The sequence below is a fragment of the Cynocephalus volans genome, chromosome 6, assembly GCF_027409185.1.
Source record: "Cynocephalus volans isolate mCynVol1 chromosome 6, mCynVol1.pri, whole genome shotgun sequence".
NCBI lineage: Eukaryota > Metazoa > Chordata > Mammalia > Dermoptera > Cynocephalidae > Cynocephalus > Cynocephalus volans.
This window is the reverse complement of record NC_084465.1, coordinates 115,267,713-115,288,191: the sequence shown is the minus strand read 5'-3', so window position 1 is coordinate 115,288,191 and position 20,479 is coordinate 115,267,713. Positions and strand designations below refer to the sequence as shown.

At 49.4% G+C, this 20,479-nt stretch overlaps 1 protein-coding gene across 3 annotated transcripts in view; it reads left to right on the top strand.

Moving 5' to 3' along the window:
- Positions 1-276: 276 nt before the first annotated feature.
- The window catches only part of IL4R (interleukin 4 receptor), a 36,710-nt gene continuing 16,507 nt past the window's right edge, over positions 277-20,479 (top strand). Inside the window, exons 1-3 of one of the 3 annotated variants that reach the window (XM_063099737.1) lie at positions 277-383; positions 17,702-17,789; positions 18,965-19,103. In XM_063099737.1, the coding sequence (XP_062955807.1) occupies positions 17,720-17,789; positions 18,965-19,103 (209 nt within the window). In that variant the 5' untranslated portion in view covers positions 277-383; positions 17,702-17,719. Of the gene's footprint in view, positions 384-739; positions 760-17,698; positions 17,790-18,964; positions 19,104-20,479 lie in introns of those variants that run through there. The other 2 variants (XM_063099738.1, XM_063099739.1) reach the window with 2 other exon arrangements.

The window sequence follows — 20,479 nt, the reverse complement described above, 5'->3', positions numbered from 1 at the left end:
AGTTCTCCACGGGTGCGCGACCTCAGGCTGCTGCGTGGGAGAGGGAGCGCAACGGGGTCGTGGCGGGGTGCTGGGGTCGCGGCGGGGTGCTGGGGTCGCTCCTAGGAGAGGAGGGCGGCTTTGCCTGTAGGGACGGTGGGGACAGTGACAGGGGCGGAGAATCGGGTCCCCCGAGCCGGCCGGGCAAGAGGCTGGGCGTGCCACCGGGGAGGGGCGGGGCGCGACGGCGCATGCAACTCCGCGGGGCACCGGGGCGGGGCGCAGGAAGCGGGGGCGGACCCTGTCCAGCGCCCAGGAAAGCCCCGCGCCGCGCGGGCCAGCGCCGGGACGCCAGAGGGGTCCCCACTTCCCGCTCGGACGGCGAATGGAGCAGGGGCGCTCAGGTAGGACCTGGCGTCGGCGCGGAGCTCGGGGGATCGCCCCGGGCACGCTGCGGCCGTCCGGAAGGGCTCGGCCGCCGGCGGGACCCCAGGCGGCGGGGACCTCGGGGACCGCCGCGAGCTCGCGCCGGGAACGCCCGCCCGCTGGGGCCAGCGCGGGGCCGCGAGCCTGCTCCTCCCTGCGCGCGCCCGGTTCTGTCCATGTCACCGAGGGAGGCCTGCACCTGGGTGCTCGGGCCTCAGCGCACCCCCATAACTCGTGCTGGCCCTGAGACCTCAGCGCGGACGGCCTGTCGGGGGCGTAGGAACGTAGCCCCATGTGGGGCCGCTCAATCCCCTTTTCTGGAAAGTCACTCCCTCCCCCGCGCTCGGAAAGTTGGTGAGGATTGGGGAGGGTGAACGAGTGGGGAAACTTCTGAGAACTGTACAGCTGGGCACTCGGTCAAGGAAACTGAGGGAACATGGCTTTTCCTACCTTTGGTCCCTTTCTCCAAATATTGGATGGACCCAATAACAAATTGGATGGATCGTTTACTGGGACATGTATTGTGCAAGCTCTGTCCCGAACATTGAAAGTATTCAGAGTTAAACCTCGAAGTAGGCTTTCCGTGGTCAGCGCTATGTATCATGCCATTTTACAGATGTGGACGCCCAGGCACAGGCACCGCCCCCCTGGAAAGTCAGGGAGCAGGTTTCAAACCCAGGCGGCCTGACATCGGAGCCAGCTGCTCTCCACCTCTCAGCAGTTTGTCAAACCACATAACCGGGTTCTCCAAAGGGTTTGCTTAAAATGCAGACTACCAGGCCCATTCTCTGAAATTCAGTTAAACCATGTATCTTATTTCTTAGAATTTGGCAAGACAGGAGACCAGTAGTTTGCCTGCTGCTTGGCGGAATGTCCCAGGCCAGCACTAACCTGCTTGTATCCTAATCTCTGCCCTTCCCGAGCCCTCTGCCAGGTGTGACCATCTGCAGATCTTCCCTTAGGTGTAGTCTTTCAAGAGCCCAGTGCATTTGGGGGACATCAGTGCCTTCATTAAAATCGTAAATCTCATGGGGAAACTGAGTCTCAGGTGTAGGTTTGGGCGGGATGTCCCGCACAGTAAGGGGATTTCGGAGTCCTGCAGAGGCTTTCTTAGAACTGGGCTAGCCCAAACCCACGAATGGGAGGTAACCGGCTAAGCCATTCATTCATTCACTAGCGTTCGTTGAGCTCCTGCTGGGCTCTCCAAGCTGTGTAGGCACTGGTGTTTGTCCTCAAAGAGCCACCCCTCTGGAGACTGAGACGTGGCTGGGAGAAGTAAAGAAGGAGGGATACACCAGGGGCTGCTGCAGAAGCACCAGCAGGGGGTGATCAACTCTTCACAGGGCAATGGGACAGGCTTCACAGAGCGGGGACCCCAGAGCCAGCCTTGGAAGTGGAGTAGCGGGGTTTGGCAGGTGCAGGGTGGGAGGTAAGGGTGTGCTGAGCAGTGGACCCAGCTGACAAAGGCTGAGGTATGAAAGGGCACGGTGTATGGAGCATGAGAGGTGACGTGAAGCCAGAAAGGGATGGAAAGGTGGCCCAGGCTGCGTTGTGGAAGGCCTTGCATGCCGTGCTGAGGAGCATAGGCCTGTGTATTTTCTCTTTGCCTGAGCCATGACAATCAGAGAGCAGATTCCTGGGCTTCACTCTAGACCTCTGCACCTGAATCTGGAAAGGACACTGCTAATGAGTCGTCCCCATTACAACACACCCAGTTACCAGCAGGTCTGGGATAACCTGAGAGTTTCCTGATTCTGGGAAGTGACTCAGTGACTGGTATGTTTTGTACATCACAATCTCAGGGTTGCAGAAAGCCAAGACGGGTGGGGAGGCCATCCCCTAAAGCATTCACAATTTCCTGGTGCTCAGAGTTAGAAAAGGAGTTGAAATGAAGTGTCAGGAAAGAAGTGAAGGAAAGAACCTTTTCTAAACCACTCCCCTCCCTGCCATCCACCGCCCCATCAGGGAAGATGAGGAGAGTGTTTGGGATTAGATGTTTCCCTCCATCCTAGACTGCCCTCACCTGGGAGTAGGGCAGGGGCCCCTCACATTGCTTCCTCACGTTTGTAAAACTGGGCTCTCGTGAGAGTTAATGACATCGTGTTTTATAAGTTATTTGGCACAATTTCCAACACATGGTAGGGGCACAATAAATGCTTATGTCTGTTGCTACCTCTCAAGTAGTATAGCTTGGAGGTAAGAGCGTGGAGTCTGGCACCAGATTGCCAGATTCAGATGATGACTTTGCTACTTACTGTGACTAACTCCTCAGGACCTCAGTTTCCCCATTTGTAAAATTATAGTGACTACTTTGTATCATCATAGCAATGATTAAATGAGTTCACATTAGTCGAGCATCCAGAACAGTGCCTGGCACATAGTAAACACTACGTATTTGTTAAACAAATCTTTATTGTTGCCTCCCATGAACCCCACTGGATGGGATTTAATCTACCCATTTTGCAGGTGAGAAAACTGAGACCCGGAGATGTGTGCAGTGGCCTTGCCTAAGGTCCCACATCTGAGAGTGACAGAAGGAGGAATCTGATCCTGTTTTCCTTCCCAGCCTGTATTCTGTCCTACTGTGCCAGCTTGCTGGGGTGGCCAAGAAGGATGTATTTCTGCGCGTTCCTCATGGCCAGCACTGTGGAAATGTGCCCAGCCGTGTTTGGCCAGACTTCCGTCAGCTGGGCTAGAAGATATGCCAGAGGCTTGCCTAGGTGTTGCTCAGACGTGCCCTTGCTGGAGTGTGCATGAGACTGCAGAGGCTTGAGGGCCCCAGAACCTTTGACCTTCTTGTTACCAATACCACACTCTAACCAACTGTTCTAACCAATGAGCCCACCAAGAGATCCAACATTAGATTGGCCATTTTCCCATCACTTTGTTGTGTCTTCCAGCAAATTGTTCTGCCTCTGGGAGCCTGTGGCAGAGAGGAGAGTACAGGCTTGAAGACAGGGGCCCCAGGTTCAAATCTTGCTTGCTGCTTCCTTGCTGTGTGATCTGGAGGAAGTTGCTTAACCTCTCTGAGCCCCCCTTTGCTTGTCATGGCTGTTTGAGGGGAGAATGTTCATGAGAGTGGGTATTTGGGGGGTTTTCATATTGTTATGGACACCCTGCCCATATAAGGGGCTCAGTGATTGCTGTTTCTCTCCCCATTTAGTACAGAGTCACTTCTCTGTATCCAGCAACTGGCTTTCCCATTCATTTCTTCTGCAAGTATGTATTGAGCAATTTATGTGCCAGTCTCTGCACAAGTGCTAGTGTCTACAAAGTCCTTGCTCTCCTGGGGTCTAGATTCTAGTTGAGAAGACAGGCAATATACAAACAAATCCGAATACGTGCAGATCTATAATCCTTATCTGTAATTTTGAAATCTGCAAGCTCTGAACTGAAAGTTTCCATAACTCATTTGGAAGCAAAATATGACCTGAACTAAACGTGAGGCTCTTTAGAGTCTTTATCCTCCTTGGTGTGAATGCTGGAAGTCTTGCCACAGAGATAATAATACTGTTGATCACGGAGTGCTACTCCAGACGCTGCGGGTATGTTGCATGGTATTTTATACAAGGAGACCTTTCTACAACCTGAGTAATTATGAATTCCGAAATATGTCTGGTCCCCAGGGTTTCACAGGAGGGAATGTGGACCTGCAGCGTCCTGTCAGGTAGAGACAATGCTAGGAAGAAAAAGTTAGCGAGGCTGGAATCAGGGAGAGCCTCTCTGAGGAGGTGATATTTGAAAGAGACAAGTGGCAGAGGCTTGGGGAAGAACAGGCCAGGTGGAGGGACCCACAGATGGAAGACCCCATTTCCGGGTCCAGCCTGCTGTTCGCCCCTTTCTGTGAGTACACAGTTCTGTTGAAATGCATCCGTTCTTGCCTTTCCAAGAAGTGGTGACATCGCTGAGGTTTCAAGTTTGTCTCTGACTCATGTCTATCTAGGCTCCCCACCGGGCCTCCTCACCTCTTCTCTGTTGCTTAAGAAATCCGGGCTTTGCGTTAAAGCAAGCCTGGGTGCTGTGACCTCCTGGCTGAGGACATCCCCATCTGGGCCTGCACTGGGAGAGGGAAGAAGTATCTCCTGGGGATGGGAGGAGGAGTTGGGCTATTCAAGGGTTTGGTGGAACTGAGTTCTTGGAGAGGAGGGGCTGGAGCTCTAGTCTAAGAGCCTCCAGCCTACAGAGCCAGATGACAAAGTTAAAAGTAACAGGCGCTTACGTGCAGCACTGGGCTAGGCCCTTACACCCACTTAGCAAATGCGCCAGTGGCTGGGGACTTAGTATCGCATGACCCTGAAGTCAGGGCCCTCGTGGAGCCAACAATCTAGCGGGGGAAATGACTCCAAGGAAGTGGCTTTTGAGCTGAGACCTGAAGGAACCTGGACATGTGCATATCCAGGGAAAGAACAATCCAGGCAAAAGGAGCAGAAGGTGCAAAGGCCCTGAGGTAGGAGAAGGCTTGGTGCATTTGACCCACAGCGAGGAAGCTGATGTGGTCGGATGGAATCTAGTGATAGAGAGAGGTGGAAATGGAGGTCAGAGAGGTAAGCAGGAGCCACATACCTGCATTAATGCATTTGACTGTGTGATAACCCTACAGATGAAGTAACAGAGGCACAGAGAGATTCAGTGACTTGTCCAGGGTTGCACAGCTAGAAGGTGGCAGAGCAGAGCTGTGAACCTGGCAGCTCCAGAGTCCTCACCACTGTGTCCAAACACAATGAAACTATGCTAAACGCTGAAGGCCCACCTACCACTTAGATACTTTTTTACATTGTTGGTGTGCTCAGTGCCATCAGTCTGCCCAGCGACCCCATGAGTGTGGTCAGGCCAGGATTGGTTCCTCTAAGCCCAGCTCTGTGGATGATACAATTATTTTACAGGTGGTTTTATGAATGAGCACCTTCCTCAGTGTCGCAGACAGTGAGGAAACACCAAAGCAGAGGGGGAGTGGAGGGGAATAAGACCCAACTCTACATAGGTCACTGTGCTCGGTGGAGGCACATAGATGAGAGCATGTCCTCACCATTTCCCTGAGGGAGAAACTGAGGCTCAGGGTGGAGACTTCCCAGGTTGACACGGCTCATAAGCAACAGAGTCTGAATTCAAACCCAGGGCAGCAGACCCAGAAGCCTATGCCTTTAACCACTGTTGTGAGTTATCCAGCCCAAGGAGTAGAGTTTAAAAGAACTAAATCTCTTGGTTGGAAACAAGGGAGCACAGTCACTGAGAACCACTTTGGAGAACTCAGGGGAGGCCTACGGTTTTCCTGAAGCAGCCAGGGATGTGGTCTGCCTTTTCAAAAGAGGAAAGAGAATTTCTCTGGGGAAGAGAGACACCAGATCTCCGGGCTGGGCAGCTCTCCAAGCCTGCAGAGCCATAGCTTCCTGACACTCTTGCTCTTCTAGAAGCTGCATTTCCACAGCTAAGTAGCTCTAACTAGAGAAACTATTTCTTGAGAGTTAGCCAAATTAGTTTTCCAGGAGCTTCCACTTTCTGGCTGTAGTTCTGCCCTTTGGAGGAAGCAACCATCTCCCTTCAACCCCAGCCCAATATTTCTCTTATTGTGTACAACTATTTATTTCAGACATTCTCCCTAACTCAGGGAATTGTAAGTTCAATCAGGCTTTGGACATGATTCAACTGGTCAGAATCCCACATAAAGCATGCTGCCTCCCCTAAAGCCAGCCCACTCAGACAGGAAGGAGACTTATCACCTCCTTGGATCTGGAGTCCATATCTCTGTTGATGCAACCGGCAAGCATACTTTGCTGCAGCCATATATCTCTTGGAGCTTGTATTGATCTTATCAGCTAAAACCTCCATGTCTCTCTTCTACATGAGTTGCTATCAAAGTTTCTTCCAATTCTGAGTTTCCTTGTTTGAGGCTAATAGTTGTTTTTGTTCTTTCTTGTTTTCTAATAAATCTAACTTCATGCTAAATGGCTATAATTTTTTCTTTGACTACTGCTTTGGCTTCCTTCCATAAGTCTTGTTGCACAATGTCATTCACTGCTAAAATAGTTTATAATTTCCATTTTGATTTCTATTTTTAAAGTGTTATGTGCTCAAAAGTGTCCTTAAAAGTGTTATGTGCTTTTTAAATTTTTTGAGGTGGATGGAACTTTTTAAAGTTATCTTTTTATTGGTAGCTTCTAAATTTGGCCATTATGGTCATTATGGTCAATATATGTGGCTTCTGTGCTATCAAAGGTGGAGAGTTTGTTGAGATCTTCTTTGTAGGATTTTCTGGCCATTTTTTCCTCTTGTATTTGAAAAGGATGTATATTTTCTGTTGGGTGTAAAGTTCTAGAAATATATCTATTAGATCAAGCTTGCTAATGATATTATTCATATTTTCTGTGTTCTTATGTCCATTTCTCTATCTAGTTTATCTTTTACTATAATGGAAGGTTTGTTCATTTCTCCCATGTTTCTATCAGGGTTTTTTTTGCTTTATTGTGAAGCTATATTGTTAGGTGCATAGCCATATGAATAGAATAGAGGTTCGTGATTTTTATACCTTCTTGGTGAATTGCTCCTTTTATCAGTACGGAACAGCTACCTTTCTCCCTTCTGATACCTTGATGTCTTGAATTCTAGTTGGCATTAGTATTACCATATTTATTATCTTTATTTGTATTTTTCTTGACTAATTTCCCTGCTCCTTATTTTCTTTGTTCAACCCTAAAGTCTTAGGACTTTTCTTGGACCCCAGTCTGGTAGCCAGATGAGTTTTAGCACAACAACAACAAAACTTGTATTCCAGACTCTGCTCTGTAACCATAATCTTGAGCAAGTCATTTTTCCTGTTTGGTCCTGCCTTTTCCTTACAGTTTTTGTGAAAATAAATGTGATAATGAATATAAACGGCATTGCAGATGCTCGTGGACAAACGGTCCCCAACTTACGATGGTTCAACTTAACAATTTTTTTTTTTTTTTTTTTGTCGTTTTTTCGTGACCGGCACTCAGCCAGTGAGTGCACCAGTCATTCTATATAGGATCCGAACCCGCGGTGGGAGCGTTGCCGCGCTCCCAGCGCAGCACTCTACCAAGTGCGCCACGGGCTCGGCCCAACTTAACAATTTTTTGATTTTACGATTGTGTGAAAGCAATACACATTCACTAGAAACCGTACTTCTAGTACCCATGTGACTCTCTGTTTTTCACTTTCAATAAGTTCAGTACTTTATTATAAAATAGGCTTTGTGTTAGATGATTTTGCCTAACTGTAGGATAATGTGAGTGTCTGAGCACCTTTGAGGTAGGCTGGGGCATGGTGTTTGGTAGGCTAGGTGTATTAAATGCATTTTTGACTTAGGATATTTTCAACTTGCAATGGGTTTATCGGGACATAACGAGGAGCTTGTGTACATGTATTAGTCATTGGCAGTGAGAATGACATGTGCAAAGGCCCGGAGGCGGGAGGTGTCCGGTGAGGGTGAGTGTGGGATGGGGCAGCCAATGACTTCACTGTAGCCCCCGCTGGTTGGCTGCCTCCCCCTGTCACCATGAGACATATACAGTCCCTACCCTAGAGGAACTTTCAGTCTGGAAAAGGAAAATCTAGACTGGCACAGCTCACTATTAACGAGAATGAAAAGGATGTTGAGACAGAGGATTGTGAGATGGGCTAAGGAAAGAGCAGGGCTGGACCAGGAGTGTCCTGAGAGGCATTCTGGAGAAGATGGCATCGGAGGAGGGCACCGAGAGGCAGAGGGAATGGCCCACGGGAAGCGGGAAGGTGGGGAAGTCTGTGGCACGTTGGGGACTGGTGGGGCAGGGGGGAGGAGTGTGGGGTTTGTAAAGACTGCCCTTGGGCCCCTCTCCCTCTCCCGGTGCCCAGGAAGGCAGGGGCTTGCAGAAAATATGGAATCCTCTTTGGTACCATGATGCCAAAGAGCATCAGCAACACGAAGGCGGGTCATGGGGCATCTCCAGCCCAGCTCCCCTCTCATCACCATGACAACCAGCACCCCATACTGAGCAGGCAGTAATAGGGACAGAAAGTCAGCAATGGTTTGAAAAGGCAGACTTTCACCTTTGGAAGTGCTGGTGCTTGGGACGGGTGTGGGGTCCCATCTCTTGCCCCATTTCCTCTTGTTGGGATCTCCTGGCAGCTCAGGACACTCAGCCCCCACCCCAGAGGATGCCAGGTGGTGACCATAAGCCAGATGGGGACCACACATGTGGGACTTCAGGTCCATAGTGTGTGTTTCCAATATTGAATTATTTTCCAACATTCAAAAATTAGGATAACACATGTAAAAAGCTGGATTTCTAGCTTCTTTTAAAAACTCAAAAGACCTAGAAACACCCTGGCCTTCATTTACACGTGGTAAAAAAGCAGCTGGAGCAGAGTGGCAGTGTCCTTTAGGACTGGGCATGTGTTTTCTACTTGTCCGCTCTGTTTTCATCGAGGTCACGCGTCTGAATCCTCTTATATATTTGAGTTTACTCTGGAAGAGGTGGCTCTCTGTGGGCAGGTAAGTAGAGCGTAGGTCGCCCCTCGTAGAGGCTGGGGGAACTGAAGTTTCATCAGCAGTGGACATAAGGGCCTTTGGAGATCCCACCAGCCTGCGGGTGGGTGGTCTGAAGTCTTTGTTAACTACATCATAGACTAGATTGCAGACTTTGCCCTCTTCCTTCCCCCTTACCTTTTTTCCTTACCTGTTATTGCAACATATGTGCAGTCAGGTGCACAGACAAGTGTAAAGATTCATGTATTTTCGGAAAATGAACTTATGCATGTAACCCAATCAGGAAACAAAGCATGGCCAGCCCCCCAGAAGGTCTTTCTGCCACCTTCAGCCACACATAGTATTCTCTAAGGACACTCTCCTGACTTCTAACCCCAGGATCAATTTGTCTCCTTTTGAACTTTATGTAAATGAATCACATGGTATTGCTCTTTTGAGCCCACCTTCCTTCACTCAGCTTGTACCTGTGAGACCCGTCCCATCCGTACCATCATGGAAGGTGTCCTCGGCTCAGAGTCTCAAAGAGTTTTCTCGGTTCTCAAAGATGAGGCTTTGCCACCCACCCCATCAGCACTGTCCTAGGCTTCTCCTGCCCAGCCATGGCCTCTGTGCCTCCTCGCAACCACCCGGTGAGGCAAGTGGTCCCATTCCCATTTTGCAGATGAAGAGACTGAGGCCCTGAGAGGACCCCAGCTTGTCAAGCTCTCCCAGCTAGTCAGAGTGGAGCCTGCACTTAGGCCTGAGTTATGCTTCTGTGTCTTAGATGCTCTAGGGTCCCTGCATACATACATGGCCTTCCATGTCTGTGTGTCACTGCCTGTCTAGGATCAATACAGGGTGAGACAGCAAGAACTCCATGGAGAGCACCTTCCCCTCCCACACCTTTCACAGACAGAGAATGAACAGCAAGCTTTTATCTGTGCCAAATGTGGCCAGCTTTGGGTTTGCCCACAGAGCAAAGTCCTGGTCACTGTTGCAATGAGTTTACTGATAAGGGCTGGGCCAACAGTGACAGAGGCTGAATTCTGTCTGGGCCAGTTCCTGCCTTGTCACCTTGGATAGTTTCTGAACTGCTCTGAGCCTCAGTTTCCCTCTTTGTGCAGGAGGAATGTTTGACCACATCTTCCACACTGGGCTTGCTGGGAAGAGCAAACAGAAAAGTGTATAGCAAGAGCAAGTTCATGGCCACTTCCTTTGGCCAGTCCTTTGGAGTCCACTATACTGAGGACTCCAAAGCCAGAAGGCCTGGGTTCAAATCCCGGCCCCACTGTTTACTAGCTGTGCATCCTTAGGTAGGTTCCTGAACGTCTCTGAGCTTCACTTTCCCCATCCAACAGGGATGATATTAACTGTAGCTGCTATGCTCCTCAGGCTTGTGTCAGGGTTAGATGAGTCAGTGAGGGTCAAATGCTCCTGTGTAAGCTGAGTCTGCTGGGTGAAGCTGCATGCAGTTGGGGAGGGGTGGAACCCCAGGGCAGAATGGCATGACCTCTAATGGCTGGGGGACTTCCAGAGGAGGCCCACTGGGAGCCATGACTGTCACCAAGCAGCCGGAATCTAATCAGTGTCCTGGTATGAGAGGCCACTGTGTGCTCCCAGGGCAGGGAGTAATAATCATGGTAATACCCCAATTTCCAGCTCTCTCTGGGGTGGCTAAGATCTGTGCCGGCATTAGTTGTATTTAAGAGGACTCCAAGGCAGAATTGGTCAGTGTTTATCCAGCAGGTGATAGGTGGGAAATTCCAGTTCTTGGAGCTGTGTCCCTGCCTCCCTTGGGGATGGCTGACCAGGCCTCCCTGCACACAGCAGGGGAATTTATTAAGTCATTTTTCCATTCGGCAAATATTTATGGAACCCCTACTGTGTGCCAGGCTCTGGGGGGATGGCAGTGAGCAGGGAGACACAGCCTCTGACCTTGTGGGAGCTGGCATTCCCATGGGGACTTGGACAATAAACAGACGACGCCTGAGTATGTAATATGCTGCAAGCAGTCAGTGCTGTGCAGAGAAATAAATCAAGAGGGAGTGCAGAGAGAGGCAGGTTGGCTGCTGCTCCTGAGCACATGGCATCTGGACACAAGCTCCTCAGACTCCGTCTCTTCCCTTGGGCCTCTGGAATCTTCTTTCGTAGCTGGCACATAGTAGGTGCTCAGAAAACATCTGCAACAAGAACACATGAGGGTGTGAGCAAGTGGGTGAGGCCCGATGAGTGCACAGGAGGTGCACAGGAGGCTGGTGGGCTCTGTTGGCTGAGGTTGCAGATTCTTGCTCCTGGAGGCAGCAGAACCAACCTGTCACCACCCGTCCCCGTGACTAGCCGGGTGGGGGTGGCGCAGGCAGAGACCAGGCCATTTTGGGGCCCTGGCCTGGCCTGCCTCACTATCCGGGGTGGGGCTGCTGACGTGGCTGTGGGTTCTGGGAACTCCAGTTCTGGGAAGGCTGCTGCCCCAGGGAGAAGTATGTCCCTGGCCTCCTGCCAGGCCAGCCCAGCTGTCCTGAAGGCCAGAGCAAGCTCCAGGCCGGCTTCAGATAGTGGAGTTTCATGGGTCGTTGGCTCAGGAGGCCACCCGCAGCCCCGCCTCTCCCGGATCCCTCCCACAGGCCACTTGTCTCGGGACTGACTGAATCCTGTCTGCAGAACCAGCCCCTTCATTTTGGCTGGGTTTTCAGCCAAGAGAGAAGAACAGGAGACCTGTACACCATGCTAGGCTTGGGAAGAGCCCGGCTCAGTCATTTCAGGACTGTGGCTGGCTTCTGACATTTCAAGACTCACCACTTCACTCCCACAAAACTGAAAAAAAAAAAAAGTGAGTTAAGTTTGCTTTTCTGCCAGCAGGCAAGTTTTCCCAGTCTGGGTGCTCCTGCTTGCTTCCCGGCTCAGGCTTCCACCGACTTTGCCTCCTTCCCAATTCCATGACCTTGGCCTTGTCCTCTGCCCTCTCTGGGCCTCAATTTTCCTCTGGCCAATGAGTCTCCTCTGGCCAAAGTCCCAAGGTTTGGGGAACTGCATTTCAAGAGGCAGCAAACAGTGGTTAAACACCTGGATTCTGGGGTGAGACTGCCTGGGTCCAAATCCTAGCTGTGTGACCACAGGCAACTGCTCTGACCTCCCTGTGTCTCGGTCCTCATCTGTAAAATAGTGATATTAATGGCACCGACCTCATAGGGTCATTGTGTAAGCACATAGAACAGTGCCAGGCACATAATAAGCCCTGTATATGGAATTATTGTGGGCAAAATTTGGTTCATGGTCTGTATTTGAAAATGATTATTTTATTTGTTATTGCTGAATTTTAACCACTCATTCGTTTAATAGATGTTTACTGAGCACCTGTGATGTACGCGTCAGGCACTGTTTTGGGTACTGGGGACGAAGCAATAACCAGGGCAGATGTAAAGTGCCCTCGTGGGTTTGCATCCCACTTGGGGGAGGGGAAAGATAAATAATACATATATAGACAAATATATGACATAAATTACAGGTTATCTTTTACACTCCCAACTTCACAAACTAGCAGCACATTGAGAATAGCTATTTTACATCTTCCGACATAGACTAATACTTCTTTTGTCAACCACTTATGTCCTTTGCTTAGTTTTCTTAAAGGGGTGTTCGTCTTGTTGATCTGTAAGATCTTTTTATATATTAAGTTTTCATCATGTAGATTGCCACCTTTTTCTAGTGTCTTGCTTGCTTTCTCTATTTTTTGGATCTAGAAAAGTTTAAAACATTTTTGCAGCCAAATCTTTCTATCTTTGCCATCTGCATCCTGAAATAAAATAAACATTCACACATGTAACCTTACTAATATGACTAGAGGTGGTGATAAGTACTATGACAGAAATAAACAGAGTGCTATGATAAGAAGGCACAGGGAGGGCCCTCATTAGCTGGCAGAGTGGTCAGAGAAGGCCTCTGAAATGTTTCTGGAGCAAAGGCTGAGAGGGAGGAAGGGGCTGGGAGTGTGTCCCAGTGCAGGGAAGGCTTGTGGGGGAGGGACGGGGAGAGTAGGGACTGTAGAGGGGTAGCAGTGGCCGGATCATCACGGGGCTTGGATTTTTTTTTTTTTTCCATTTTCTTAAATTAAACTTTTTATTTTCCTATATTTATAGATTCACATGCAGTCCTAAGAAATAATACAGAGAGATCCCCTATACTGTTTCCCTCAAAGGTCATATCCTACAAATCTATAGCACAGTATCACAACCAGGATGTTGACATTGATACACTCCACTGATACATTACCTTGGAATATCATTCCCATTTCCCCTGAGTTGCTGTAGACATTGCAGTGTGCACATATTCAGCTCTGTGCAATTTCATGACATGCAGAGGTTTGTGTATCGCCACCACAGTTCCGTCATCGCCAGGATCCTTGTGCTGACCTTTTATAGCCACAACCAACTCCCTTCCTGCCCCCACCCCGCCTTGCCCTGTGGCAACCACTAATCTGTTTTCCATTTCGACAATTTTGTGATTTCAAGAACGTTACATAACTGGAGTTAACTCCATAAATGGAGTTACCCTTTTGGGATTGGCTTTTGTCACCGGGGGTCTGGATTTTATTCTGAAACACAGATGCTCCCTCTTTGATGAGCCCTGGACCCCTTGGGGATCTGTAGCCCCTGGTGAAGAAGCCCTTCAGGAGCTGGAGGCCGTTGAGTGGCAGGGGCAGGCAGCTCATGGCCTCGTTTCCGATTTAAAAATGACTCTGGCTGCAGCATGAAGGGACAGGGTTACCCAGGTCGGCAGGGACAGCTAACTGCCACACCCCCAAGCTTCTCTCAGCCCCAGAATGGGTTTTTGAAAAATGTGCCATGCCTCTGCTCAAAGACTGTCAAAAGCTGCTCATTGCCTAGAGGAGGAGCCTTTGATGTGGAGTCTTCACTTGAGCTTTGGGGGAGCTGTGAACCCCTAAAATGGAATGCAAAATTAAATATGTGCACTTTGCTAGAAGGAAGGTTTGGAGTTTACATCAGATGCTCAGATGGGCCAGTGATCCCCCAACATTAAAGACTCTGGATCCTAGGCAGAGATGGTGGTTAGGAGCCCAGGCTCTGGAGCCTGAGTGCTGGGTTCAGATCCCAAGACTATCACAGCTGTGCAACCCCAGGTAAATCACTTAACCTTTCTGTGCCTTGGTTTTCTCATCTGAAAAATGGGGGAAAACTGTTTCATAGGGCTGTTTTGAGTATTAAACGAATTAATATATGTCAAATGATTAAAAGGAAACTCGGCACATGGTAAATGGTGTGTTCACTGAGTGAGTGATGAGGCTGCAGGATGTATGAGGTCTGGGTATTTTTGGCAGACTTTCTAGGCCCTCTGGGATTGGGTGTCATCACAGCAGTATTCCTTCCAAAGAGATGTGCACGTGCAGTTGGGCACCATTACATCCCCTATCCTGGATGTCAGACCTTTGTTAATGTGACCTCAGGTGGCTTTTTTTTTTTTTTAAGCTGCTGCCTCACCATTGGCTCGAAGGGAGATTGCAGACAATAAAATCCCCGGGTCTTTGCTGCTGCTCAGTCAGGCTCTCTGGTCCTGTGGTTTATTGATGTTTGAGATTGACAAGCAGGATAGCCAGCTCTTCCCGGCTCATTTCATTTCATCTTGTTGGGTTCAGCCCGTGCTTCTAGGAGAAGTTGAAAGAACTGATATATTGGAATGCGCCTTGGGCTCAGAAGCAGACAGACCTGGGTTCTGATTCTAGCTCTGCCCCCTTGCCAGCCGTGGGATCTGGCAGGCAAGTTACTTGACCTCTCTGGCCTCAGTTTCCTTAGCTGGTAAGTGGGAATGACAACATGTCTTGCAAGACTCTTGGGCAGATTTGATAAAGTAGATTTCAGAAGCACTTAGTAAAGTGTCCAGCACAACATATGTGCTGGACAAGCAGGATTTTGTTTGCACAAAGTCTTGGATCAACATAAGGAAGCTGTTTCCAATAGTTAAGCTCTGCTCAACCATGACTGGGAGTGAGTGCCCCATCCATGCTGGAGTGCAAGCAGAAATTGCTAGGCAACATGTCAGAGATGGAGTATTTGCAGGGCATCCTTCTCCAGGTTGGCAGTTGAGCTAAGCAGGTGGCCCCTGAGACCCCTTCCAACTCTACCACGTCAGAAATCCTATGATTTGGAGTGCAAACTTGAAATTATCTCTTCTTGCCACATGCTTGACTGTGATCACCTGGCAAGTATTCTTTCTAATTCCTCACTCATCTGCATCTTTGTCCTTTGTTTCCTCTGGTGTGCATGTGGGCTCTTCTCTCACTGCATCTGTGCCATAGTTTCCCGTGAAATGCAGCACCTACACGTCCCTGAGAAGCTAGCTGGTGTGCGTGTGTGTGCGCACGGATGTATGCCTATGCGCGTATGTCTGATCAAAGATAACAATCCTGACAGTGTGATGTGATATTTAATTAGACCCAGACTGGGTTGCTTGATTACCACATCCGCCTTTGGAGTATGTTACCATGAAAGTCTTTCTGCTGCATGACCTTGGACAGGCATCTTGGCCTCTCTTTTTCTCTTATTCACAGTTGGGGCTAAAGTGACACTTTTGCCATCTCTGCCACAGGATACTGTGGGCACCTATGAACTTGTGAGAGTGAAAGTTACCAGAACTTTGCAGAGGAAACCAGCACCTGGGACCCCCCACCCACTCCCACCCCTCCTTGAGCTTCTGTGCAACTCTCAGCAAGGAAGCCGAGTTGGTCTTTGAGTGGATACTGAGTCTCCTTCCAGGAAGAGCTTTCCAGCTTATGCTGAGCCCATGAGGGGCCCCACATCAGGTCCAAAATGAATTTATTCAACAGTTACCAAGCACATGCTATATGCCAGATACTGTCGTAGATACTAGGGACTCAGCGGTGACCAAGACGAGTCCTGGCCCCGGAATGACAATTAAAAAGGAATAGTTCTCTCACACTCTCCTTGTCTTTGGCACCCATGACTCTTTCTGCAGAGAATAGACAAGGTCCCTTGTAGCCTGTCCCTCAATTTAGGTTTGGCTGATGTTTCCATGTGCCTTCTGCGTTTTTGGCAGGAACTTCGGCAAAGTGGGGCACTATCCTCAGGGTGCTGTGTCAGAGAGCTCGTGACATTGGGTTGTTCTGTTCCTGGTGGTTGGCTTTGCTCTGATCCTTTGGTAAAGATGGTGTCTGCCAGGTTTCTGAACTATAAAGTTCATTAGTAAGTATTTCGACTCATTAATTAGCAATAATTCACATGAGTTGTTTCAGGGAGATACTTTGAGGATGTCATGGCAAAATAGAGCTTTCCCTTCTCTTGCATGTATTGACCTATCTCACTACAGACTCCTGGACTTTAACTCCAAGGGCTACAACTGGTTACTATAGTCTTTATTTTGATACTCAAATTGTGCCCATTTTGGGCAGTTCAAGCCAGTTCCTGTGTCTTTTTGACATGTCCCCGTTATTCTCTGAGCACTTCCTTACTCTCTGGAATAAGAACTCCAGGCTTATCTGGTACTTTCCGCTGTCCTGGAGTCAGCCATTTCTCTAAGGAGCTCTGGTTCCTTTTGGTGTAGAATAGTATTTAGAGGTTTCGCCCTGGGCAGTAGGATGGCATGATGATCAGGTGCAGTGAATGGTCCTGGGCTGGGTCTTGGGTTTATAAAGGGCATTATTGAAGCAATTAGCAAAATGTCAATAGGGCCTGTGGACTAGATGGCAGTAATACATCAGTGTTAATTTCCTGGTTTTCATGGTTGTGCTTACGTAGGAGAATGTCCTTGTTTTTCTGAAATACACACTGAAGTATTAGGGGTTAATCTATTCATTACGGAGATAGGTGTGTGTTTATGTGTCACTTATTCAGACGGTCCCTGACATGGATTCAGCTTAGGATTTTTCAACTTTACAATGGGTTTATCGGGACATAACATGATGGGTTTCAACTTACCATATTTTCAATCGACAGTGATGAGTTTATCGGGACATGACTCCATTGTGAATCAAGGAGTATCTGTAAATATATGAGAGATAGAGTGAGCAAGAATATGAAAAGGAGGAAGGGAGGGTCCCTCCAGGTAGAGGGCATGTGAAAGGGACGGCATGGAGGTGGGAATGAGTTTGGTGTGTTTGGGGAGCAGCAGGAAATGAAGTGTGGGGGCAGGGGGTGATGCACAGGTGCTGGGGCACAGGTGGCATGGGAGGTGGGGCCCAGCTGCTTCTAGTGGGCCTGAGTCATTGGAGAGCTTCCAGCAGGGGCCCCAGGCCCCTGATGTGGTGCTGAGAGCGCTCACTGCACCCAGACACTGCACAGTGCACCAGGCACAGCACCTCCTTCTCTGCAGCACAACTGCAAGGGTAATCTCGGGGTCATTCCCATGCCCCAGCAGAGGAAGCCAGAGCTCTGAAAGATGGAGAAACTATCATAACAGCACACAGGTACTAACTAGCAGAATAAGGACTAGGAGCTACCTTTTCGAATAGGACTCCAAGAAAGAGACCCAAGCAGGGAGCAGGGACACGCCCTCTTAGCATTGCTGGGGAATGTAACTGGTGCATTGCTTTATTTGACATTATATGTCAGGAGTGTTGGGGGAAAAGTGCACACTTCCAGCTCCATGGGATTCTGCTTCTGAGCATTTTCCTGAATGAGATCAACTGGTGCTATGGTCTAAACGGGTCCCCTGCTAAATTCATATGTTGAAACTTAATCCCCACCATGATGGTATTAAGAGCTGGGGCCTTTGGGGAGATGACTAAGTCATGAGGGCTCCACCATCATGAATGGGATTCGTGTCCTTATAAAAGAGGTCAGCACTAACCTATTCGCTTTCTCTCAGCAGGTATCTTGGCATCTCCCAATGGGGTGGCTTTGCTCCGGGCTCCTGTTCCCTGTGAGCTGCCTGATCCTGATGTGGGTTTCAGGCTCTGGTAAGTCACCACATCTCAATAATTTATTTATTGACTATTAACTGTGTGCCAGGGCCCTGGGATATGTCAAAACAAAGGTCCCTGGCCTTGCAGAGATGACATCTTAGTGGGAGGAGATAGCCAGTGACAAACGGTCCTTATTGAATTTACTAAAGATTGTTAGAAAGTGCAGAGCGGAGAAAGGACCAGGGCAGAAGCTGGAGGCTGGAAGGGAGGGCATGGGAGCTTGGACCAGTGGAGGAGATGAGAGGCTTCTGGATCCATCTGGAAGGTAGATTTGGGGACGGAGTGGAGTTCAGGTGAGAGAGAGAAGTGTCAGGGATGAGTCCATGATTTCTGACCTGAGCAATTGGGAAGGACATGGTTGTCATTTCTGAGATGCAGAAGGCTGCGTGAGGAGCAGGTGTCTTGGGGCAGGGAGTGGGGAGTTCTTTTTGGGCATGGGATGCACTTGGGAACATTTATTCCATATCTAGGGCCTCTCCTTAACATGATAAGTCCTTTATCCGTCAGACACATGCAAGTCGATGTCAGCTGTGATGGGGATGGCATGAGAGCTAGAGGGTGCCTGAGGGTCAGGAGCTGGATGGTCTCGAGCCAGGGTGGTAGCTCTCAGAGCAGTCCCCACAGAGCCACTGACTGGCTGGGAGGGGGCTGAAAGGATTGATACCCCCTACATTTCCTCCTGCCCTTCCATTTCCTTTCTTCTGTTGGCCAAACCTGACCGGAAGCCAGAGGAAAAGACCACCTGAGTGATGAAGACCCAGGGTGTCAGCCTCCTGAGCATAGAGTGGGCAGAGAGCGGGGGGAGTTAATGGGGGGCAGGAGGACAGCAGCACGCCCCCAGCTCATACTGCCACATGCAGATGCTCGTTGTGCTGGAGTGGCTCTCCTCAAACTGCTATTTATTTTTTCTTTACTTTGGCCAAGGGCAAGTAGTTGAGTTTGCGCAAGATACAGATGCATTTGGTTGATCCCCCTCTGATGGGTTCTGCACCCAGCTGGGAAGCTCCAGGATCCCTGTGGGAATTGGCTTGTGACTTTGCTAGGGACCATGGTTTCCTTGTGTTATGCTGGTCCCCCTAGTCCTGTCTGGGCTAGTTTCCCATTTGCCTCGGTGCGTGTGTCCTCCTGGCCTGTTCCCAGCTGCTCAGAGTGTCCCTGTGTCTCCCCAGGGAGCATTAAAGTCCTGCATGAGCCCACCTGCTTCTCGGACTACTTCAACATTTCCACGTGCGAGTGGAAGATGGACCGTCCCACCAACTGCAATGCCGAGCTCCGCCTGTTTTACCAGCTGGATTTTGTGATCTCCGAGTAAGCCTGCAATGGAGCTGGGGTTCAGGGAGGCTGTGGCCAAAGGGTTTGCCCCAGGAGCTAGCCTGGTCCAGGTGGTGCACTGGAGTGCATGGTACCGATGCAGTTTGCTGTGGCTTATTGGACCTGGTGCTGGAGGTGAGGCCACGTCACAGGGGGCAGCAGTGTGTGAGATACAGTGGAGCACATTGTCACAGTGGTACAGGGATATGGCTGGAAGATTGGAGTAGACAAGCACTTCTCAAACTTTTTGGTCTCAGGACCCTTTTGCACACTTAAAAATGTAGCTTACATCAATCAATATTCACCAAATTAGAAATTAAAACTGAGAAATAGTAAATCACAACATGCAAGCACACATTCAACAAGCCATCAGAGCAATGACGTCTTCACACACCGTGTAGCCTCTGGAAAACTCCACTGTGCGCTTGGGAGAGGAAGAGTGAAAAGACAAATAACCTCTCTGTATTACTGTGAAAATCATTTGACCTAGCGGACCCCCAGACCACACTTTGAGAACCGCTGGACTAGACCACTGTTAGGGGTACAGTGTTAGCAGTGGAGTTCATTGTGATGATGGGTGGACCAAACAGGGTATGTTGTTCCAGGTGGTTCACTGGGCTCTTCCATAGGACACAGGGTGCTCTATTATTGTGGGTACATAGGATACACAGTCGTGGGGCACACCGGGTACACTAACAGAGGTGGTATTCCACTCTTCCACAATTACACTAGGCCGAGGGGCTGTGCTTTTGTACATTGGCTTAGACAAGGAATTTGCAAACTATGGTCCCTGGGCCAAATCCAGCCCACTGTCTATTTTTGCAAATAAACTTTTATTGGAGCACAGCCATGCTCACTCATTTACCTAGTGTGTGTGGCTGCTTTTGTGCTACATCAGCAGAATTGAGTAGTTGCGACACAAACCGTATGGCCCTCTAAGCCCAAGATATTTACTGTCTGACCTTTTAAAGAAAAAGTCGGGTTGTGTCTGGCCTAGCCTGGGAGATGCGGGGTTGGCTGTTTTAGGTGGCACATTGGGACCCTGCTGCTGTGCACAGGGCGCATGCCTACAGGCAGCACACCAAAGCATGCTATGGTCTGCTGTACACTGGGGTACATAAACTATGCTACACAAAGGTGCACTGGGACATGCACATATGTTGTTAGAAAGTCTTTAATGCCACAGATTAATCCCTTTCCCTGGTTTTCAGGGATGAGCTAGGTCCTGGGAGCAGGGCCTGCAGCCAGGGGGGCAAGAGGAGAGTCCACGGTGCATGTGGTGAGGGCTGTGGCTAGCAAGGGCAGCAACGCTAGTACATTGTCCCCACCACACCCAAGCCCCCAGATCTGTTCCTCATGGCAGCACAATCAGG